The following is a 25,530-nucleotide window of genomic DNA, read 5'->3' on the forward strand; positions in this document are numbered from 1 at the left end:
CATATAGAAGTTGAGGTTCAGTTACACGCCAACGCAATGAAGCCCGCAGTGCCGTCGGTAAACGGGTGATTCTGACGGAATTCCGTTGCCGTTTTACGCGCACGTTACCAGAGCGTCAAATCCTGTGATCCGCGTCTTGGGAGTCGGACGGACTGTCGCTCCCCGGCTTCATACCACAGAGGCTCAGCTCCTCCTGGCTGGATATACTTCTAAAAAAGGTAAAAGTTATTATAACGGGGCGGCCCTCAGGACTGCTGTATTTGTAAAATTCTGTATTTATACGCAGTTGTGTGTGTGTGTCTGTGATGGTCACGCGTTTCAGCAACAGCAGCTGTCAGTGGCCATATGGCCCACTTAAATCGTTTTTCAACTTTGGGCTTGCCTTGAAATAACAGCACATTGTGTCCGGTTTCCAGAAAGTTCCAGGCATGGCCAGGCCACACTCCAGGGGAATACCAATCTATATTCAGTCAATTTATCTAAGTCCAACAGCTTGTAATAACTGTTATCATCAGCAACAGTTCATAGAGTTGCTCTCATTCATAACACTGCATTGGGATCTGAATAGGAGAACATGAAATAAACTAAATGTTATGGCTTTAAATAGATTTAATTCACACTTTACTTCACTATTATCATGCATACAAAGTCTTTATACTATCTTGGCATTTTGAGTTAGTATGGACACAAAGAAAAACTCAACTTGACTCAATATGTTTGAACTAAAACAACATTAATGTATCTGATTGTCAATTTATTACTGAGTGGATTTGTTAGAAGATTGCTTAATGTACACGTTATTACTACACTTAACATTTTTGTTAAGTAAAAGTTAATGATCTTTTTTTTTGTAGTTTAAAACTACTTGTAAACCACACACAAACTTTAACCACACAAAAAATTATCTGTGCTCAGGCCCGTTGCCAGCCTGGTGAAAGGTGTGGTTCTTTTTTCTTTTTTTTTTTTTCAAAAAGTGGACCTTTTTGCAGTTATTTGCCTAATTTTCTATTCACTTATGAGGTTTAAATACTGCATTTTAAGCCCTTTTTTACTGGATTAGCTTGCTGGATGCGCATCATAACCACACTTTTTGATGTACCAAGAACATTGCCTAAGGATTTAGAATAAAAAATAATACAATAATATATACAAAAATATACAAAACCTATTTTAAAAATACAAATTTATTACATCGTATAACATTAAAAAAATAGCAATCTGTTGACAAATGAGCTCATGAATAGGACAAGTTCTAGACCTTTGTTAGTGAGGGGTAGGTCTTTGACAGTGGCGTAGCACGGGGGCCCCCCTACACGGACTGCTGACGCTCAGTGGAGGGGGGTCTGACGGTCACCGAAATTACAATCAGTGGGGGGACTTTAAAATGTGTAGAATTGTTAGAAAAATAATTGACCAAAAAATTTATTAATTAAACATATGATAATATATTTTGAAGGAAACACTTAATAGGCTCTATTTTAATGATCTAGGCGCAAAGTATAAAACGCAGGGCGCAAAATCATTAAGGGCGTGTCCGAATCCACTTTCGCTATTTTTAGGACAGAAAAATACTCTCTGCACTGCAGCACATGGTCTAACAGGATTGAGCTTATTTTCTTAATGAGTTATGGGTGTGTTTGAGAATAAACCAATCAGAGTCTCATCTCCCAATCCCTTCAAGAGTCAGTTCTGAGGATAAAGAATGAGTCTCCTTCAATTGGCCTTAACTTTCACTTTCTCTTTTTCGTGGGTAAGGAAACCTGAAGTAAACATGTTACGCACAGACATCCATTAGCCTACATAATTAATTTAGTTTGTTAAGCGCAAAGATTTGTAAAGATATTTGTATATTGCTGTACATCCTGTGTGTTTTAAGCAATGTGTAAGCGAGGCGCACAACTAATGTGCTCTGCTCTGGACTTTAGACTTGCTTTCAGCTGGTCTATTGAACAGTCTGTTTTAGTTCCTTAAAATAGCAACGCACCAACAATGCGCCTTAACACATCTTTTTACTAGCCTGGAACACCCATCAGTCCACAAAGTGGCGCAAATGGATTTGCTATATAAACAACGTGGCGGAAAACAGGAAAATTAAGGTTGCGTTGATCTGAAAATAGCAACACGTCGTGGAAACACGTCTTGTGCCTTATTGTGCAGGGTGTATGACAGGGCCCAATGTGTTTATAATTCTTAGAAAAATAATTGGCTAAAAATGTAATAATTGAATACAATAATATATTTTTAAGGCCTTAAAGCACTCCCCTTACTAAAAACATCATTTTTGAATTTCTAATTAATCTCTTTTCTAGGTCAAAACATAGTTGGGGTAAACAATTGTAGTTTTACCAAACCATATGCAAAACCTTATGTACTGTATGTTGCCATGGCGATATTTCTGAATGAACACAGATCCCTGATTGTGAGAATGTGACTATAACTGACATAAAGCAACAGGTCTGAAAATCAAAAAGGTTTCTGAAACACCTCTTGACACATTTTAAGGATTTAAGGATGAGGTCATTACTCTATTATTTCTACATGTGAGTAACAGGTGCTGAAGTAAGCTGAAGAGCGCAATGGTGGATTATTATGATGTTCTGGGAGTGTCACGAAGTGCTTCTCCAGATGACATCAAGAAAGCGTAAGTCGAAACTGCCTTTTTCTTATGAGTGCCCTGCAGTATGAGATGATGGCCTTTGGCATTGTTTCTGCTGAATGTTACTATATTTGTCTCAGACAGATGCAAGTGAACACTTGTCATTAAGTCTTCTAGATTTGTTATTGTTTACTTTTAAAAAAAGATGTCATCAACAGTGGAAGACATTAGGTTTTTGTTAGATCGGATATGGTTGAGGCCGGAAGTTAACGAGAATTATTTATATTCTTTATCAAATTTCCAATTTATTGTATTTTATTAATGTCTACCCCCACCCCAACTCTAAACCCAACTATCACAATAATGTAAAAACAGTAGTTGTACCAAGTATTATTTATGCTATCTATTAAATTACACATTAAATAGTATATTTAATGCCTGCCCTCACCCCAACCCTAAACCCAATCGTCACAGTACTGTAAAAATATGAATTATTGTTATACAGTGTCATAAAAATGCTGCTATACTGATGCAGTATATATACTGATACAGACATTGCACTTCAGGCCGGCCGCGAATCCCATCTAGACTTTACCAAGACATTACTGTTTAAATTTTAAAGGTACCGTAAAGTGCTTTGAAAAGTGAATTTTTATTCAATGTTTGACAAAATCTTAACCCAAACCTGGAGAGAGGGTGGGACAGCCCCCCCACCCCCCTTTTTTTTTTACAACAGCCAATGTTGTTTTTGTTTTTTTCTAACCACTCTTTCAGTGAGAGTGGTTGGACTCAACGGATCAAATGCATTTGGTTGGTCACAATTTGATGAGAAACTGAAGCATGCAACATAGGCTCATTCTGAAAACGTAGCCCTATATACATTTCTGAAGATGTATGTAGCCGGAAGTAAGTATGGCTGCATTTCATTTTTAAAATGAACGCTACGGGGTGCTATGACGCCGTTCCTTTTCACACTTACCAGCTGACCACTAATCCTCCATATGGACAGCTTTCCCGCTGTTACCAGTTTGTCCAGTTAGCTCACCATGTACATCAGTGGACTTGAGACGCAGAGAGGAGTTGACCATTATGACAGGGTTCAAGTCCTGTGATGAATGGTTCCAGAAAGCAAGTAAGACAAAAACAGAAGCCAAAAAATGAAATAAACAAGTAAATAACAGGGTGAGAATGTGGTAAAATCAGGCGAGGGCTTTTCTTTTTCTGCATTGCTTTTGAAAACAGTCAGTTGGGTATAGAGAAGTGGGTGGGCAGGTCAATCGGTGCTTTTGAAAACACTATTGGTTGAGTTTAGAGAGGGAGGTGGGTGGTTCAGTTGATTGGTCAGTGAGTCAGTCATTCAGGGTGCTTTCACACTTGGTTCAATTGCCTGGACTGTACCCAAGTTCGATTGTCCCCCCTTGTCACCTTCTCAGTTGGTTTGTGTTCACACTGTCACACTTTTTTTCTTCTGAACCCTGGTACACTTGCGTCATCGAGCTGCTGTTGTGTGTACAGCTGTTGCTAGGTCATGGACACGAAAGCAAATGGAAAGACGTATGAACATCGCTGTCATTCTGCTTTTACTGAATCTTTTGGTTTTGGACATACAGAGAGCGACTCGCAAAAGTATTATAAACGTTCAGAACATAACGCAATGTCTGCAGAAGCTGTTTTTAGAGAAGACAAGTAGACATTATCACTGTGATTGCCCTGGGTCAGTCCCGCTTGTCAACAAGGTATAGTACGTGATACACAGACACACATATACACATGAATGAACGTTATTAAAACGATAGTTTGTTGTACTGTTGGTGGTTCACTACCATTACTGGGTACGATTGCATTCATACCAGAAGTGAAATGGACCAGAGTTTGCATGAACCATGCCCCAGACCACCTCTTTCAGGTGGACTCAGGTACAGTTCATGGGTGCGCACCCAAGTTCAGAAGACACGTTAACACTAGCTAAACATGTCGAACTCTGACGTCAAACGAACCCAGGTGCGGACCATAGACTGTAAAATATATGGATGTAGTATCTGTGACGTCACCCATAGGTTTCTGAACACTGCAAAAGAAGTTACAAGTAGGCACGGCCAACCGTCGCCATTTTGTTCGCGCGTCATCGCACCCACGATAGGATACCAAACAAGGGCAAAGAGGCGGAGAGTGAGCGGAGCTACAGACACCTGCTGGCACTTTGCTTAGACCTGGCAGACAGACTTTACTTTGGGAGAAACACTTAATACTCTATTACCTGCGACTCGTTTGTGTTCTGACCACATGTGCTTGGCTTTATACTATATCAATAAAGTGTTTAGACTTTTAAAAACACTGTAGTAATACAGTTAGCCACTAAGCATTGTTCGTATGACGTTTTTCTACAGGAGGAAAACGCGAATTACTTCCAAACACTTCAAATATAGTGTGTGTTAGTAAATGCAAGACTATTGATGAACTCCAGCATAACTCTGCATGATAACGCTTCAGATGACTGTTCTAGAGCCTACAGCTAACCAATCTGTCACATTCTGGAGTGCTTTACGGGTCTAAAGAAAAATATTAATGATAAATGATCTTAAATAAAACAAATACATTTATGGAGATGGTATACAAGTATATAACTTTACTCACATGGGAAACGAGGCCACGTGAATGGTTTGTGAGCACAATTAAGTGCACACAGCATCCCATATCATCTGATAATTGTAAGAAATAAGTCCAAAAGGCAGCTGACTGTGTAAAGCCACATAAAACAGAACAAAAATACGATGAATATGCCGAGATCAGTGGCTAATTTGCCGGATTCAGCTGAGGTGAAGTGACGGCGACCAGCGAGACCTAGCTGTCACTCAAGTGGCCACGCCCTTAATTATGCAAACTTAATATAACCTAATATAAAGGAAATGGATGAGTTATAAAAAAATTCACCCCCCTCACAGTTGTCATGGAGGGTAATAATAGCTATAAGAACCAAAATCGTTCTTTGTACCAGGCTGTAAACACCTTTTTTTCTGCTGTAAAGTTGGCCATTCTAACAGTGGGCTCAATTGCAATTTGCTCTATTATGGAGTCAGGACTAGCGGAATTTTGATGAATTGCAGTTTTAGTTACTTCCGTATTGGCTTCCCGAGAGAGAGCGGGAGGTTGCCGCTTGGTACGGACCAAAACTGCTAGTGTGAAAGCACCCTTGTCAGTTGATAGTCAGTCTATATAGCGGCCTCTGGGGAATTTATGTGTGAACAGCAGGCGTGAATAGCACTCGCGAGAGAAATTTGAGATCTGAAAATGCAAACACAGCGGCCTCTGGTGGATTTTTTAAAACAAAAAGCTGCAAGAAAACGTAGCTCCTGGGATGTATTTGGCACTCTCCAGAAATGTATATAGGGGTACGTTTTCAGAATGAGCCTGGGTTGGAAGCATGAGGTGACGTGAATAAAACCATTGATCCATTTAGGCGGAAGTAATGAACCACAAGTTTATAGCAATTTTATATCTCCTAAATGTGAATTTTGTCACTGTTTTGGTGCGCACTAGCTTATAGATATCCTAAAAACTAACAATACTGATACTAACACCTACAAACTTTATTTTAATGTCATAGGACCTTGAAAGATTGTGTGAATCGGGAATTGCTGAGACTTTTGTTTCAGTATGTTGATGTGCTTCCAATCACTCCCTTATAGCAAACTCAAGGCTATAGATATATATCTATATATAAATATCATACTTATGGCTCTGTGCAAATTAATGGTAAGAGGGGCATGGTTAGGGATATTAATATGCAGTTGCTATTGATATGGTAATCCTCAAACTGACATCAACAGAAGGACCGCCACTTCAAAACAGAAAAAAATTGGTCTGAATTTGATTGAAGATTACCAAAATAATATTTTTTTTCCCCAGTGGTTTAACATGCACGGATTAAATATACATTTTGATTTCACGCTGACTTCAAGAAAGAAGTCTTTCCCTAATCAAAACTACAGTAAAATACTATAATAAGTCGAATTACTATTATTATTTTGATGTTTTCTGCTTGAATATGTAGAAACATTTAAATTGTAATATATTTAAAAATGTACAGTTAGAGTGAAGCAGAAGTTGCTGAGACTTATTTTTAGTATGTCGATGTACTTTCAACTGAAACAGAATCCCACATTCCCACATAGCATCTGTAATAAAGTTTCCAGTTATTCCAAACAGGTTCATTATTCTCCCTTTAGTACCATCTTTAACCTTCTGTTGAAGATTACCAAAACTTTTTTTTTCTTAAGTGGACTAACTTGCACAGATTAATTGTTCACATAAGAACAATAATGCGAGCTAGCAAAATACACGTTGTAAATTTTGATTTCACTTAGGCTTTAAGCTGGGTTTTCAGCAAAAGTCTGTCAGACATCATTCTAATATGCTACTTAAAATGAAGTTCCTAAACATAAGTTAGGGAGGAGTGAGCCCGTCTAATATTTCAATCAACAGCCAGAGTATTTATGCAGCTGCTTACCTCGTTCTCAGCTGTTCCAATATCCCTCCACCACTCCAAAGTTGCCACCTTCATTCCAGGTACTTTGCCCTTCGTAATCAGCCTATATTAAGCTGCTAGGGGGTACATCAGAGCTCAAAGCCCCTCATCAGGGGACAGGAAGCTAAATAAATCTAAACATAAATTTCCAAGAATTATTTGGGGCCAACAAACTCGATAATTTGTAGTTTTTAAAACATTTATCAAGTTACAAACCCTAAAACTTTTGAATGGTAGTCTAAATTAGGTTACATTGTTTTTAAGGAGTTTATACCTTAACTATGGGTGTTACTTGCTAATATGGATCACAAATTATTAAATGTTTTCTTAAATTTTCCAATAATTTTGACCTGAAAGTGTTAATTGTCTTCTCATTTTTTTAACTTAATTACACAGATCAAAGTGACCAGGAAATATAAAATGTTTAAGTTTACACAGGATGCTTTATGAAATCTATTAACCATATTTTGACTCGTATAGAAAATCAAACAGAATAGATGAATGCAAGAATGAATTGCGTGTTAATGGCCCCTGATCCTAAACATCACTTCATCACAATCTTGAGATGCCAGTCAGGCAAAGTTTACTTATCAGTTTGTTTATGTGTGTGTATACAGGTACAGAAAACTGGCTCTGCAGTGGCACCCCGACAAAAATCCAGACAACAAGGAGGAGGCAGAGAAAAAATTCAAGGAGATAGCAGAGGCCTACGAAGTTCTTTCAGACAGTAAGAAGATGATACTTTTACCTCCACAGCAAGTTCATTAACTAAGTAGCCTAAGGAATTAGGTTACTTTGGGTGTTGAATTTCACTTGTTTTTTTGGTTTGTTTTTTTCTTTCCCAGAGAGCAAACGAGACGCTTACAACAGATATGGTAGATCAGACATGCCAAGTTCTGGTGAGAAGAACTTCACAGTCTTATTTGTCAAATACAAACATGTTTTGTGTGTGTTTTAAAGAAGTCTAATAGACCTCTTGGCTAAAACAAGGCTAACTGGGCAGTATGTGTCCAAAAGTAGACTATAGTTACCAAATTGACAGGACTGAATGACAACATGCGAGAAGTCTGTCTAATCTGTCTATTTGAGGACTAGTCTATTTTTGGATTATTGTTAAATGTGTACTATATTTTCACCCTCAACGCAAATGTTGCCTTGTTTTAACCCGAAACCATACATGTTTCGATCTTCTAAGCAAAATTGCTTTGTGGGTCTGTCATTCGTGAGGACTTTTATTTTGTTTTACAGGCTCAGGTTCATTTCCTGATGACTTCCCAGGATTCACCTTCACATTCCGCAGTCCAGATGAGGTGTTTCGAGAGTTCTTCGGAGGGCAGGACCCATTCGCTGACTTTTTCGGTAGGTTCTCAGGCTGGGACACACAGGTATATACTAAAAAAGTGGAGACTGTAATCCCTTAAAAATCATGATGGGAATGAAAAGGTCTATGGATTATCCATAGGTAAACACAGATTCAGATGATGAATACAATCAAAGTCAAAGTTGTTTACAAGTTTGTGGGCGTTTGAGTAATTGCTGTCATGTGATTTGACAGGACAGACTGCAACTCGTGTTAATTTCATACAGATTACAAAACAAAAAAAAGTCAAGTGCACTTAGTTCATTTAAAAGTGTAGATTTCCAGCTTTTGGTTATATTTCTTATGTCTGTGAAGCAAGTATTAGCTGAGATTCCAGTGTGTTTGTGACCACATAAAGTGTAGTAATAGCAGACGCCTTGTCTGAGCTTTTCCCCGGGAGCAACGTCAGTTTTTAGGGATCGATGATTGGCTTCTGTACTAGTAGGCAGGGCTTCATTTGCCTCAATGACCGTTACACACTTTACCTTTGAAAACTACATGAGTGACATGTCTTGTGTATTCTATGGTCTTTGATACAATCTACCAAAAACTGTGGAAATTAGAATAAGGTTGTTGGAATTGTTTGACACAGTGAATGAATGCTTTTGCACATATACTAATAGTAAATGTATTTTAGTGTGATTTTTCAAATGCTAGTGGTTTTGTTAAAGTAGAGGAGATTTTTCAACAAAGCTTTGTTTATTTTGGATCATTTAGAGTCTTCTAGTACCACATAAAATATAGTTGGCCTTGTAGTAAACAAAGGGAAAAACACTTATGTTTCTCTCATTGCTTTTCTTAGTATTTCCTTTATATACTGTAGATTACAGAAACCAATGGTTCTTTACAACTGTGTATATTTTCACAGTAAAACAATGCAAGAATTTCACAAATATTAGCAATATTTTTCACGAAAAACATATTGAATCAATCATTTTAGGATGCAAAAATTAGTTTTTACTACAGTTTACGCTACAGGATTTTAAGCATGATTCGCAGGTTAACAATTTCACCAGCAGATCAGGCTGTGATCATTGGAAAATCAGTGGGAGGTTGGCGCTCAGCAGTCTTTACATGTGAACTACTGAACAATGCATCAAAGAGGCTCTTTAAATCATCACCGACACCTTTGCAGATGAAAATATCTAGCATGCTAAATATTCCATAACAGTCGGCCAATTTGACCACATGTGAGTTTCAGTTGTAGTGATAAGCCAATGAGAGAGACATGGGCTGAATGGACATTGGCTGTGTTCCACACCACTTTTAGAAAGCCTCCTGGGAATCCCCGCCACCATTATAAAGTGTGTTTTACTTCATCAAGTGAATGAGGGAAGCTTACATGAACATGCCCTTGACCCCTTAATTTTGAGAGAAATGGAGGGAAGTTAGCTAGTGAAGGGCATAAAAAAATTGGAATTGGATTGGAATGCAGCTCTGGTGTTCAGGACCTCAACAGAAATGTCTGTGATTGGCCAGAATGCTCATCGATGCACTCGCTTCACCCTGGGTTTGCAAGGTAACGAGTAGGGCTGTAACGATACACCAAACCCACGATTTGGTTCATATGATGATTTTTGACCCATGATTCGGTTCGTATCACGATTTTTTTTCATGGGGGGTGGGAGAAAAAAATAAGATTTTTAAAATTATATTTTTTGTTAAATAACATTTGAAAAATCTTTATAAACTGAACACCAAAGAACAAGATTAACTATGCAAATTATTAACAATATAAATAGCCATATATAAAATAAAGAAATAGCCAAAGCTATAACACTTCTGTTTTCTTTGTAACAAAAACAAACAGAACTAAACTCCATTGTGGAGATGATTCGAGCATGTTGAAAATTCTTTTTCCATTAAGTTCTCTTACATTTACAAAGTAAATTAAATGGCTACTGTTTCACACTAAGGTAACTGAGACTTACTGCCTGTGCTTTAAACCACAAATCAAGTAACATTAAACAAATAAACAACTTATTTCTCTTAAAAAAAAACAAACTCGTTTGATTTAAGGGAGTTAAAAATTCTTCTTCAGAAACATCATCATGTCAACATTGTCTGGTGAGAGGCTTGCTCTCTGTGCTGTAACAATAGCTATGTTTCCATCCATCTATTTTTATGCGCATTTTGGATATGCACATAAAAAATCGTTGATGGAAATGCCATGATGCGCAAAAATTTTGAAAATGCGCATTAAAAACTTATGCGCATAACTGAGTTGGATAAACTTTTTATTAGATAAGAAAAGATGCGCATAAACTACGATGGAAACACTTTCACCGCACAAATTTCAGTATGCACATTAAAAAAGGTCATGTGCTTTTGTTATAAGAGATCATGTGATGATGAAAATGTGCATAAATGGACAAACCAGCAGGTTGAGCACATTGTAAAACATCTGAAATGTTGTTACCGTTTAAGTAATAGTGTTATTATATTAATGACCTCCAGAATCAAGAGCGTCTGTGCTCCGCGTCTGACACCTTCAAATGCCACTGCGCGTTCACAGCGTGTCAGGATTGCCTTCTGAGGCGCAAGTCATTTATTAGATGAAGAAAAGATTGATGCAGCTTCTCCTACCGCAGTAAATTCAGTTTTTACTGTTGATATTTGGTGCCAGATAATCAGGAAGTGACGATTTTGTTCGCTTTGACTCGTTGGATGGAAACGCTGCTTAATTCGCACGTCTTTAATGCGATAATCCAGTTTTGCGCATAAAGTTCATTCGCATTTTTGGGTGGAAACATAATGTCACCTGCAGTAAAAAATACTCTCTCACTGGGGACAGATGTGGCTGGGATTCCAAGATAACTTTTAGCCAACTTGGCTAAATGGGGGAACTGGTTCTGGTTGTCTTCCCACCACACAAGTGAATTTGAGTCCACTGAGAGGCTCTGCACTGCTCTGTAATGCTGCACCTCCTCATTCACCACTTTAGACAAAGACTTGGATGATGATGATGATGCCTGTTCAATTGAAAAGATGTCTCCAAACAGTTCCGCCATTGGTGCTCTTTTGGCTGGAGGAGGACAGTCACTGCTGCTGGAGGCTATCTCTGATTGCTTCTCTGTCTCATCCCTGGGAGTTTGGGCCTGTAAGACCAAAGCCATAACATAGTTGCAGCATAATGTTAGATACAATGAAGGATATGAAATCCAGGATGAATGAAGCTAATTTAATAAAGTTAAGCATTATTATTATCTGACTATATTTAAATACTGACTTTAAATAAATAGGTGATATACACAGCCCTTTATTTAATCAAGTTTTTATATTTTTTATTATATTTTATAATTTAATATTTAAATTACATTTATTTAATTATGTTAATATTAAAACAATCAAATACCTGAACAGTCTGTGAACAATCGTTCAGAATTCTCTCAGTCAGACTCTTGAAGATTGTGTCATGGGTGGTCTCATCAAGAAAAGGTAGGGATTTGAAATGGCGGTCAAGTGCAGTGCGCATATAAAGAAACTGAATTAGTGCCCTATCCGTATCAGCGTATCTGTCCTCGAAGTCATGTGCAATAGCAGCTTTGATGTCTTTCACTACTGTTGAGTCAGAGCCACTGTGCTTCATGGAGGCCAGGATTCTGTGTTTCAATGGCAAGATCATTGAAATAGTTGGAATCTGCTCAGTGCTCATGAGGGTTGTCACAGTTTTCAAAAGTTTAAGAACCTGGACCATGTCCTCAGCGAGTTTAACATCATCATTAGACAGAGTAACGATATATTTAATGTTCTTCTTGACACTCTTGTCTGTTAATGCAGAGAAAAATGCAGCCTGCTGCTCAAGGTAGCACTCGAGCATGTCGTGGCTAGAGTTCCACCTAGTGGCCACATCCTGGACCAGCTTGTGTAAGGGCAGCTGTAGCATCACCTGTTTTTCCTTCAACACAGCTGCAGCTGTTGTGCTGCGGTGAAAAAACGTGACAACTTTCCTCACTCTGCCGTGGAGTCGGGACATCTGGTGAACGCCCATCCCTCTCTGCGCAGCAAGATTAACAGTGTGAGCAAAGCATCGTATATGCGGTGAAAATCTGGCCGCTTCGACAGAATTGGCAATGTTTCTGGCGTTGTCTGTTGTCGCGGGAACGGGGACGTTTGATCTGCTGATCTTCCAATCTCTCACAGCCTCTTTAAGTATTCCCGATAAATGATTGCTTGTATGGCTCTCAAACACCGGGCATTTTTGGAGAACGTGATTTGCTATTTTTGCTATTTTCTTGCATTTCGTTGCCTTGTTCTTGTACATGTGTAATGACAATAAAGTTCAATCTAATCTAATCTATTTGCCAATTGCCTGTGATATTGTGTGCGGTTATGGTCACATAGCTGATCTGTGGTGATTGTAATGGATTCAGCAGTACTCATCCCTTCCTTCACTTTAGCCTTCGTTTTCTCTTCAAGTTTTTGTAGCACATTTTGCGAGAAATGCGCCCGGCTTGGTAATACATAATGGGCCTCGAGCACACTAAATACTTGAACCCCTCGATATCAACAACCGAAAATGGTTGCATATTTAGTGCCATAAAAATTGCAATTTCATTTGTAATTTTCTGTGCTCGATCTGAATTAGCTGGAAATATTGCTTGAAAGAAACTGGGTAGTGTAGGCTGCTGCTGGGTTGTTTTCTGTGCTGAAGATAAATTGATTTCTGGATGGTGCCGTAGGATATGCATCTGCATGTTGGTTGTGTTGCGTCTTAATAAAAGCACTTACGGCAAATTGTGTGGGTCTTGTCGACTACCCGATTGCCTTCCTTTATCTCCACCAGGTTGGCGAAATGTTGCCATACTGCTGACTTAAATGAGGAGGGAGGGTCCGCAATCTCTGGGTTGGTTGCCATGTTTCGTCACATTCTTCTTCAACTAGCTCAACTTTTGCAGGCAGGCGTCACGTGATTGGAAAGGTACTCATGGGGTGTGTCGCGATTCTCCCTTATCACACCGCGACACAGGATCTTGGATCTGAGTGTCGTGATTTCGGTTTCAAATCGCGTATCGTTACAGCCCTAGTAACGAGAGTATATGAAACCTACATTTATCAGCTGAACAGTGCAGATATATAAGCGATCGTTCCGCTGACAGATCAGCTGTTTGACTATGCTTTCAAATGCTCCCTTGAACGCTTTCAGAGAGATTTCAAACGCTGTGTGTCAGTGATGTCATCAGCACACAGCAGCCAATAGTGATCTACTCTTTCTGACGGCTTCGCCCCTTAACATTTAAATTCAATTTAATTCATGTTTATTTTATTTCACTGGCTGTGGTTAGAGGGCTGGACTGAGATGTTCAGTGACAAAGTTGTTGTCATATCTTGTAGTGTGAGACCCTCCTCTTGTGGATCAAATTCCGTAGTGTCAAATAGTGTGAACACCACATGGAAAGACACAAAATCAAGTCATAATATCTGAAGGGCACAGCAATCTGCCAATGTTTATAGTCATGTTGTGTGAACTAGGCTTAAAAAAGTAAATTATGGAATTGCAAAGTCTGCCTTTCCTGTGAAGTTTTTAGCAAAAACATCACAGTTGTTTGTTACAAGCTAGTAGTGATCTGTAGATATGCTGATCTTGAATCTTGCTTCTCTAACTGAGTGTGTTTTCTCTGTTATAGAGTTTCCAGTTGTTGTAAACAGGCTTATGATTCTCCCTTACCATGCCCTCTTTAACCCTCTACATATTTTTCTTCTAGATGATTTCCCATTTGGTGGAATGCACAGTGGTTTTCACAGCTCCTCCAGACTTGGGCCTAATCGCTTCTTCTCCTTTCCCTCAGCAAATGGTTGGTTTTTAAAAAATGGTTTCATGCTCTATTTGTTTATACACACAGCATATGCTTTATTTCCTTCCAGAATAAATTTTAACATTGATTTTGACCATGGTATGTTGTTGATACTGTATGAGTGTAGCTATAAATGATGACAATTGTATTTTAAATTCCTGAAGAGCAGCATTTGTTTTTGTTTTAATCATCAGCTGACTTCACCTCCTTCTCGTCTTCATTGGGTGGGATGGGCAGCATGGGAGGGGCAAACTTCAAGTCCGTTTCTACTTCCACTCGTGTTGTTAATGGAAAACGTCTTACTACAAAAAAGTATGTTTGTTTTGTTTTTACTGATTTGATAATATTTTATATTTGTAAATATCATTTCAAAGTTTAGTTCACCCCAATAGGAAAAATCTGTGATCATTGACTCATTCTTTCATTACTCATTGACTTTCATTCAAAAACAATGCAAGAATGAATCTTGTTGGTTCTTGTTTATCAAGTAAATATTTTGTAAACATTGTTCACTGATTAGCATTCGTATGTAAAAATAAATAAATAAATTAATTAATTAAATATGTTTGTTTTAGAAAGCTATATGACTCTTCAGTGATTTTTTTTTTTATCTCTTCATGTTTATACTGTTTATTTTGAGTTTTGGGTGAATATTTTTAAATGGATGGACAGAAACCTCTTAGATTTGATTAAACAATTTAATTTGTTTTCTGAGGATGAGTAAATCATGAGAGTTTGACATTTTTACTAAAATCATTTACTTGAAATAAATAAACTGAATAACTGATAACTGTTAACTCAAATAATGCAGAATACATAAAATATAAAGTATAAAAGATGCTTGATACATTTCCATATATTATACTTTGTCAGTACTTTTACAGAAGGTCAGAGGAATTCAGGTTTGTTTATATATTTCCAATTATTTGATAAACACTGCACTTCTTCCCTCAGGGTCAGAGAAAATGGCCAGGAGAGAACAGAGGTTGAGGAGGACGGGGTTCTGAAAAGTGTCCTCATCAATGGTAATTCATTTTTTGGCTATAATTTAATAATATAGTCCAAGGCAATCTCTATACTTAATGTGCATGCTGCTGTGGGTAATAAAAACAGATTTTATCAGCTCCAACTTTATAACTAAAACCTAAAAAAGGCGATGTGCTTGCAGTTCTAATACACAGCCCACTCTTAGATTACAAAATAATATTTCACCAAAAAATCATGCTTACTACTTTACTCTATTTATAATCAAATAAATGTAGTCTTGGTAAGAATAAGAGACCAAAATATTTAATAAAGTCATTCTGAGAAAAAAGAAAAACAGTTGCTTACCTATGAAAAATAGCACTGTTGAGTCATTTTTTGTTTTGTCATTTGAAAATTATTTATTATTATTTGAAGAGTTCTGATGCAAAAACCTTTAAAAACGTGCTATTGAACATTGAATAACTTACAAAAGGAGAGTAAAATGTACTTGAAGGTTGAAAGAAAGTAAATAATAAATGAAGAGTTTAGAATCAAAAACTTCTAAGTGCTGTCTGAAATTTTCCTTTAAAATGTGCGTTTTTCTCAGCCTCCTATGTTTATATTCAGTTATTTCATCTCTAAAGTCAATGAAAATAACCCATCCTTTGCCATAAGAGTAAAATTACTGAAACTAAACACACATCCTGAGAAAAATGCAAATTTTAGATCAAAATTTCAGATGGCACTTAGAGGTTTTTGCATCTAAACTCTTAATTTATTATTTACTTTTTTCTTCAACCTTCAAGTATATTTTACTCTCTTTGTAAATTTTATTCAATGTACTTTTGCTCAATGTTTTGATCAAAACATCTGTTGAAGTTTAAGCAGATATATTTTTGGAATATAATATCATACTGACACAAATGAGATAATAGTATACCTAACAGAATGTAGAGACCTCAATCTACATCTTTTTTAATGCACATTTTGGAGAATTGCATTTAAAAAAAATGCTTAATGGAAACACCAAGATGTGCAGTTGTTTTTTTTAATACATACGACTTGGATTAAACTTTGTCCAATAAGAAAAAATGTAGATTAACTATTATGGAAACACATTTACTGAACAAACTCCACAATGTACACCAAAAAGTCATGTTTATTTTAACAGATCATGTGAAAAAAAAATGGGGGTGAGTAGATGACATTAATGGACAATCCAGCCTACCGACCTCATTGTGCAATATCTGAAATGTTGTTTTGGTCATTTCAAAGTCAAAGTCATCAGAGTGGTTTGTCATTATTACCTCTAGAACTGTATTGAGACCCCGTTTACACTAATACGTTTTAGTTTTAAAATGCATACTGTAAGTTTTGCTACAGTTATGCCTTCCGTCCACACCACACCAGAGTTTTCGAGTCCTGAAAACAGAGCATTTTGGAAACGCTGAAGAGGCCGTTCTCATTTTAAAACACTGCTGCTCCATGTTAGTGTGGATGGGGGAAAATGGAGAAATCTGAAAACATCTGATTGGGGCTTTTTCATCAATATTAAGTGCACAAAGTTCAGTCTTGCACCCTTTCCTTATAAGTTCAAACTTCGGAAGTTTGATATGGAAAACAAACTCCCGAGGATACGTTGGGTAAACGCAATATACTTTATAACCTCATTCACATCACACTGGCTACACTGTTTCACTATCTTAGCAATAAAATGAAAACATGATATAAGGAACTGCCTATTTACATTTAGATATTAACAACTTAACAGACACTAAAAATGTTGGGGCATCATGTTACTACATATTTATATGACCGTCATCTTCACTGTTTACATATTTATAACAAAATGGAGCCTATAACATTACTGCCTCCTTTCATTTTTTTCGAAAATTCAAAAGATACTCAGTTTTTTTTTGCTGAATATCAGTTTTAATAATCAATAATGGCCATTACAAGAAGTATAACATACAATAAGTTTACACAATATAGGAAATAAAGGCAAGCAGTAAAATGTGCAGAATCAGTGTTCGTGGTTTCATTAATTAAAATATTAACTTATCTTTGCGCTCAGCCAAAACACGTTACCTGAGAACAATTAATAGATTCAAATAACCATTAGATAGAGAAAAGAAATTAAGATTATGTTTAACAAAAATAGTGAGATGAAATTCAGCAAAAGTTCCTTGATAAACTGTCCGACCTGCACTGCTCTCACCCAGGGAGGTGTGCTCATACGTGCAGCGCATGCCAGGGTGTGTGTGTGGTCACATGATGTGCATTTTCAGCGGTGTAGTGTGGACAAAGATCTGAAACGTTAGATGAAACACCAGTGTGGACGTGGATCGTTTTCATTCTAAAACGCTGTTTTAAAACTAAAACGTATTAGTGTAAACGGGGCCTGAGTTGCTGCGCTCCAAAAGAGCATAGCACCACTGAAAGCTACTGCACATTTATTATGTTTCGTCTTCATCTTCTGAGGCACGAGTAATTTATTATATAAGAATAAAAGGCCAACAGTGGCCTTTCCTAACACAAAAATATGCCATTTTCTGCTGCCAGTTTATGATAAAGTACTGATTTTAAACTTTTTTTAATTTATACAAACTTGCATTGACTATGAATATAAAATTGTTACTGTTTTGTTCCTGTCGGAACTAAATTATATAATGTAGAAATCGTTTAGTTTCTTTAAGTAGTATTTACTCCATAGCAGAATGATTTTTATCAGTGTAGGACTGATAGACATTACCTGATGTTCAGCTGTATTTGTGTGTCCAGGTGTGGAGGACGAGATGGCTTTAGCTCTGGAACTGAGTCGCAGAGAACAGTCCAGTGAGCCTCCCAGACAGTCCCATCAGCCACTGCTCCGCCCCACCAATCACAGCTCTCCAAACCCAGCCTTGCGCTCCTACAGCGCCGCCCCGTTCTACCACTCCCGCAATGCCAATGAAGATGAGGAAGATGAAGACCTGCAGATGGCGCTGGCCTACAGCTTGTCGGAGATGGAGGCACAGCAGCAGGCAGAGGACATGATCTCAGGTGCCGGGGGAGGGAGAGGGGGGAAATCAGGTGACGGGACGGGTGGCGTTCAAATAAACCAATTCATGAGAGAGGAAACGGATGATTCAGATCAAAACACTCCTTCGTCTCCTGAGGACAGACTAACAGAACAGGGTCTGGCTAAAGGTTCAGAAGGTGTTATTGTGCAGGACAGGGAGAATGATAAAATGGCAGCCAATGGGGCTAATGTAGTGAAAAAGCGGAGGAAGTGTCAGTGTGTTGTCTGTTAGGAGAAATATGGAGATTAATCATATTTGTGTGTGCAAGTAGCAGTGCTAACTCTATGTTTCCACCCTTTTTCAAAATTATTATTGGGGTTTTGGATTGTGCTTTGAGTTCAGTCTCTTGTGCCATTGCGCAAGGAGGACTGTGCTGAATTTAGATATTTTTTGCCTTGAGATATGTGCAATAAGTGCCAAATTGTGTTTATTTTCCACAAAGACAGGACATTTTAAGGTACTTTATGCTAAAGTTTAGAGAGGCAAGCATAAAATATCCTGCAACCTGACAGATGTCACTGAAATTGGTGTCTTGGGATGTCATTTGCCGGCCTTGACTCTGCAAACAGTTAAAAACAGTCAGGTTTCTTTTAGGCCACACAGAAACAGTTGAGGCCTGTGAATCTTCTGGCATCAGGCTGTCTGACATGTTCTTGAAGGGGGCGATATTGGGATATTGGAAAGCAGGGATACGGTTAGCAACATGGCGAAAGTTAGCATAATGTCTCAAATCATTTATTAAGTTTTTAAATTCATCAATGAGTATGACTTTTTACTCCCAAAGCAATAAATCGTGTACTTGCATTAATTCTCTGATGAATATAAAGCAACATAGGCTCATTCTGACAACGTAGCCCTATATACATTTCTGGAGATCGTGAATTATGCGGCCAGAAGTACATATGGCTGCATTTTGTCTTTAAAACAAATGCTAACGGGGTGGTATTCCTTTTCACGCTTACCAGTTGACCGCTTCCGTATGGACGGCTTTCCCGCTGTTACAAGTTTGTCCAGTGGCTCACCCTGTATGTCGGAAGACTTGATATGCAGAGAGGAGTCTGGTGAAGAACGGTTTCAGAAAGCTGGTAAAACAAAAACATAAGCCACGAAGTAAAATAAACAAGTAAACAACAGTGTGAGGATGTGGTAAAATCTGAAAATGTGGTAAAAATCAAGAGAGGGCTTTTCTTTTTCTGGATTGCTTTTTAAAACTGTCGGTTGGGTTTAGAGACGTGGGTGGGCTGGGAAGGAATAGGGTGGTTCAGTCAATCAGTCAGTCATTCATTCTGTCAACAGTGGCATCTGGTGCATTACGTGAGAAAAGCAGGTGTGAGTGGCACTCGTGAGAGAAATTTGAGATTTGAAAAAGCATACACAGCGGCCTCTGGTGGATTCGCGAAAACAAAAACTGCAAAAAAAACGTACATCCTGGGACATATTTGGTGCTCTCCAGAAATGTATATAGGGGTACATTTTCAGAATGAGCCAGGGTTAATATAAAGAAATAGCTACTAAGTTGCTGCAGTTTAAGGGCCTGTTCACACAGATTGCGTTTTTCTTTTTATGTGTGACCATTACCGCACATTTCCACTGGCACTTTGTAAGCATTTTCAAGTCATTCATATGGAAGGTTAGAGTAAATGCTCATATAGTGCATCATGGGATTAAAAGCAGCACAAAGAAAGCGTTGAAAGCAGCCGAGAGCATCAGAAATGTTGTGCATTTCTCTAATTTATGCAAATGCAGGGCGACAACCAATCGCTATGAAAAGTAGGCAAGGCAAGATGTTGATGTTTGTTTGCAAAATGGTTGATGAGCTGAAATCACTTGCATAAGCTCTTATAAAAAAGTAACTTTAATAATTAATACTTTACAACCTTAAATAAAAATACTTAACAAACTTTACCCCTACTGCAAAAGCATGTATGCCTGTGTTGATGATTTCTTCTAAACAGCCTTTGAACAATGCACATGTGATAAATGTTGTCTTCCACCTGGTTAAAACCGGTGTGTTCAGCCCTGACTTTGCCCTAGACTAATCAGAGGAATTCAGAAAATTTTCATAAGGAAAAATTCATTTAGTGTGAAGGAGCCCTAAACCAGTAACTATTAAATGAATCGTTCACCTAAAGTTTCTGTTGAACACAAAAGAAGATATTTTGAAGAAAGTCAGAAACCTGTAACCATCAACTTCCATAGTATTTGTTTTTCCTAATATGTAAGTCAATGGTTGCAGGTTTTCAGCTTTCTTCAAAATATCTTCTTTTGTGTTCAACGGAAAAAGGAAACTCATTAAAGTTTGAAACCACATGAGAGTAGGTAAATGGTTAGTTCATATTCATTTTTTGGTGAATTTTCCTTTTAACAGAGGCCTTAGCAACCCCAGTCAGGATAACCAAAAAAATTTAAGGGAATGGTTCACCAAAAATAAATAAATACATCTAAATATAAACAAATTTTCAAGTGGATCCAAACCTTGTATTCTCTCTCTCTCTCTCTCTCTCTCTCTCTCTCTCTCTCTCTCTCTCTCTCTCTCTCTCTCTCTCTCTCTCTCTCTCTCTCTCTCTCTCTCTCTCTCTCTCTCTCTCTCTCTCCCTCCCTCTCTCTCTCTCTCTCTCTCTCTATTTTGTAGATTATTGTAAACTGGTAACCATTGACATCCCAGTATGAAAAAAATTAATACTATGGAAATCAATGGTTACAGGTTTCCAGTATTCTTCAAAAATGTTCTCTGTCGTGGCTGAGCAAATGACAGAATAAAAAAAAATTAATCATTATTTACTCATCCTTGTTTTAATTCTGTATGCCCTTTTTTTGGACCACTAAAGGAGAAATAATTTTCAAAAAATATTCTTCTCATGCCTGTATATGTAATAATACCATAATTCTATTCCCAATGAACTCTGCATTCATTTATCCAGCAATGCACCATTTATCAGTGTTCCCATACAGTAGGTTTGATGTTGTTTGTAGGATGATGATTCTCTGGTTCTCATTTGATTGTTTTTACTGTGCTCATTTCCGCAGAGGTATCTGTTGAATGTGAAGGTAATTATTTTTAGATGCACAAAGACTTCAAGATAATCTGTCTCTGAGAGCTAATGTTTAGTGATTAGCGCTCCTATGATGGATCACAATGACTAATGATGACTCTGATAGTAGGACATGTATGGAAATGTAGATCCAATTATCTCAGTTTTTGAGAATGTGGCAAATAATTGACTGAGAGAAACTCTCATTTTTAGATTTATATGCATCATATGTCAGAATTATTCAGCATTTTTGTGCTTTTTTGTTTAGGATATGAATGCATGGTTATTGTTGCCAAGGCTGAATTTCTCATGCTAGCCAAAGAAGCACATTTGTTAAGTAAGAACTGTCGGCTTTGGCTATAACCACTCAGAATGTCGATAAGTGTTATGCTTTAAAACACTAAATGAAGCACAAGAAGTTTGAATGTGATTCCATGTGAATAATAATTAAAGCTATTTTGTGTGTCTTGCAAAAATGCACATTCTTGGCTCAAAACAGAAATATCCTAGGGCAAATTCAATGCTCAGAAAGTGGTATTTCAGTGACAGACTTGTTAATAAATGCTGTTTCAACCATTGTTAACATGATGTTGTTTCTAACATGAGGAACAATAAAATGTAAAAATGAATCACTTTCAAGAGAGTTCATTTATTAATTTTTACTTTATTTTAGGAGAATTTTTGTTGTGCCAATATTACATATTTTTATATTAATTAACTTTTTTTGCAGTTATTTTGTCTATTAATTACTGACAGCTGCCATTTACAAACCTTTATGCCTTTAATTATTTTTGGATGACCATTTTACAAATTGATATGATTATATATGATATGATTCAATACATGGAGGGCATATACAGTATGTGTGTGTGTGTGTGTGTGTGTGTGTGTGTGTGTGTGTGTGTGTGTGTGTGTGTGTGTGTGTGTGTGTGTGTGTGTGTGTGTGTGTGTGTGTGTGTGTGTGTGTGTGTGTGTGTGTGTGTGTGTGTGTGTGTGTGTGTGATTATGGTCTTTAAAACTTACTTTGTTTAAATTTCTTAATGATAGTGCAAATAAACAGCCTTTTTACCCTGTCAAAAGCACCCCATTCCACAGCAAGCTGTTTCGCTTTATATCTCTTTAAATTCTAATGAGCTGGTGCACAGCTCGTCCCTCACTGGCATTTGTTATTATTAACCAAGCATTATTATAAACAAACAAGAAATATAAACAAATTACCAAATGCAAATGCAATTTTGATGTGAGTCCAGCTTTGGTTTGCCTGAGGTAAAGCAGTCCAGTGAAAATAGTTTTTCCTCACTCCTGGGAAATTCCCTTCATATATTAAACCATTTTATGTTGCTGTTGCCTCTTCTGAAGCTGGGGTTCTGTGTAAGACTTCTGTGTAAGATCACTTCATTGTTCAAGCACAGAAAAAAACAGAAGGCACCATCTTTGCTAACAGTTTACAAAAAGGGGTGGGAAGAGGGTGGAGTCCATAGTTTGCACGGAAATTAAAATTGGTCAGTTGTGGCACATAAATACACTCATTGCATTTTGCATTGCATTTGTAAACCTCCTGTGCATTTATTATGTTTCTTATTTTGTTTTTCCTGAGCCTGTCTTTTTTTACCTGATTTATTCTCCCTGCCGTTACAGAGTCTGACTTCCAGGCCTCCACAGGCTGATCTGTGGCTGTGACTCCTCTTACCCCCAGAGGTAAAAAAAAAAAAAAGTAGTGTAGATTTCTCTGCAGATCTGTTCATGACTTCAGGGTTTTTCTTACTGCACTTAACCCCAGGTCATTATTGTCATTCTAAACCCACAAGTATTAACAACCAGTAATGGATTGTTTCACACTTGTACAGTGCATTTGGAAAGTATTCACAGTACTTCACATTTTCCACATTTGGTTATGTTACAGCCGTATCTCAAATTGGATTAACAAAATGATCACATGTAGATAAGTGTTCACAGCTTTTGTTCAATACTTTGTTGAAACTTTTTGCTACCAATTACAGCCTCGAGTCTTCTAGATTGGCACACCTAGCCTTATTCTATTTTTTTTTTTTTTTTGCAGTACTTTTTAAGTAGTGTCTGTGCTTTTTTTTCACTTTAGCACTTCAGAGACGTTTAACCAGGTTCAGGTCTGGGCTCTGGCTGGGCCACTCAGGGACATTCATAAAGTTTTCCTGTAGTCAATGTTTTGTTAGCTTTGCTATGTGCTTAGAATATTTGTCTTCTTGAAAGATTAACATTAGCTCAGTCTGAGGTCCAGAGTGCTCTGGTGCAGGTTTGGGATTAATCAGATGCCCGAACATTGCTGCATTAATCTTCACAGAGTGATCTGGACCTCCCAGTTTCTGTCACTGAAAAACATCCCCACTACATGATGCTGCATCACCATGCTTTACTATAGGGATGGTAAAAATGGGGAAAAAGTCATGCACTGTAAATACTTTCTGGATGCACTGTAATTTAATAGCAACTCTTAACTAATCACATGACTCATATTTCCACACTTGGTACAGTAGCTGAAATAGTGCACATGGCATGTTTTTGTGGAAAATCTCGAGTATTTAATTCGTTCAGGAAAGCGAATTTGGTAGCATTCTGCAATACAGAAGATGAGTAACACTAGATCCGCTAGATGTAAACAGGTCACATCATTCTGGTTCCAGAGTGAGGTACTAACTCCAGTTATTTTTTCACTATATAAGAAAGTTGATATAGAAACAACAAGCAATGTTTAATGACATACTTGTTGTGAGCTCAGAGGTTGTTGATCGATTTTATATTGTTCTGCTGAACTCGTCTGTTTTTATCAATTTAATTTTTAGGCCGGTAGTTGATGTTACTTTGTTAAACACAGACTGAACACAAAAATCACATGTATAACATAACAATTTACACAAAACTACATATTAACAGTTTATACAGAGTTGGCAACTGTATCATTTCCAAAACCTGTCTGTTTTCAGGAATCCAAAATGCTGGTATTGTGTAAAAAAAATAAATAAAGAGTTAAAAAGAAAGATCTAAACTTGACATTGACATTCACAGAATGAACAAACAACACTATGGTAGACAATGGCTGCTGCTTTCCACGTTTTTCTTTTGTGATAAGAAGATAAAAGAAACTTAGTTTTGGAACAATGACCCAGGGTTAACTATGAGTATGAAAATCCCTTTTTTAGAATGTAACCAAAGTGTTTACTTCTTCTCCCCATTTACAATGAATAAGCATTCTTTGTTTGTTGGATTTTGCTGCTTCTACTGTACACTGTAAAAAATGCTGGGTTCCACACAATGTTGTCCCTACAAAAATGAATTAATTAAATTAATTAATTAATTAATTCAATTAATTTCATTTCATTTTTACAAATTTAAGTGGATTAAACATAAAACAATTAGGTTGTCCCAAAGAATTAATAATTAAGTTGTTTTAACTCATTTAAAATAATTAGTTTGAACAAATAGTCAATATCAAGTGGTTAAAATACTATTAGTAGACTCGAGTAACAAACAGTCCTCAGTTCATCAATCTGTGTACTTTTAATAAAGCGAACACAACACAGGCCATTGTAAAGCAACACTAATCCTAGATTCATCCGTTTACCCTCAACAGGTGACGTGTTTCCCGGTGCTCAGCTCTGTCTTTCTGTCTCTCTCTGTGTTTCTGCCTGGCACACCCGCTGCTCAGACCCTTTTCAAAGTTTTATTTGGAAACAAAAAAACCAGGCAACACTACATAAAGGTCAATAATGTATGTGCTATGTATGTGTGTCTGTGTATGAATGTGTGGTCAGTCTTGGTGGGGGGGAACACTGGATTACTTTTTATATAGACGTTAATTTATGACCTGCACTGATCAGATGTGTTTAAACATTCAAGTGTCTTAAGGACTGGATTTTTCATCACCATTTTTGATAATGAATGATTCAAGCCTGTGATGAATGTATAGTTGCACTTGAAATGCTGCATTTGAGAATTGATTGACCTCAGTAAGTTGTGATAAAGGTTTCTTATTTATTTGTGAAGGTTTTTTGTGTTTTAATTAAACGTTTTTGTTTTGAAAGGAGTTGTATTAGAATTTAATATATTTTTATTATATTTTAAAATCAATTATTCCTGTGACCATTACTCCAGTCTTCAGTGTCACATGATGTCTCATAATTTATTCTAATATACTGATTTGTTGTTGAAGAAACGCTT

General features: G+C 37.2%; 1 protein-coding gene across 2 annotated transcripts; it reads left to right on the forward strand.

Annotated features, from left to right (window-relative positions):
* The first annotated feature begins 129 nt into the window (after window positions 1-129).
* On the forward strand, window positions 130-25,393 carry dnajb2 (DnaJ heat shock protein family (Hsp40) member B2). 2 transcript variants are annotated; one of them, XM_056464701.1, is made up of 11 exons: window positions 130-218; window positions 2,552-2,641; window positions 7,739-7,848; window positions 7,967-8,020; window positions 8,370-8,480; window positions 14,187-14,276; window positions 14,471-14,588; window positions 15,231-15,301; window positions 18,024-18,284; window positions 22,975-23,034; window positions 24,944-25,393. In XM_056464701.1, the coding sequence occupies exons 2-10, from the start codon at window positions 2,577-2,579 to the stop codon at window positions 23,001-23,003; spliced, it is 909 nt and encodes a 302-aa protein (XP_056320676.1). In that variant the 5' UTR covers window positions 130-218; window positions 2,552-2,576; the 3' UTR covers window positions 23,004-23,034; window positions 24,944-25,393. The 2 variants fall into 2 exon arrangements, with proteins under 2 accessions (XP_056320676.1, XP_056320675.1); XM_056464700.1 differs by lacking the exons at window positions 22,975-23,034; window positions 24,944-25,393 and having other exon boundaries at window positions 18,024-21,965.
* The last annotated feature ends 137 nt before the right edge of the window (window positions 25,394-25,530 follow it).

This window comes from Danio aesculapii, chromosome 9 (genome assembly GCF_903798145.1).
Source record: "Danio aesculapii chromosome 9, fDanAes4.1, whole genome shotgun sequence".
In the NCBI taxonomy this organism is placed as follows: Eukaryota; Metazoa; Chordata; class Actinopteri; order Cypriniformes; family Danionidae; genus Danio; species Danio aesculapii.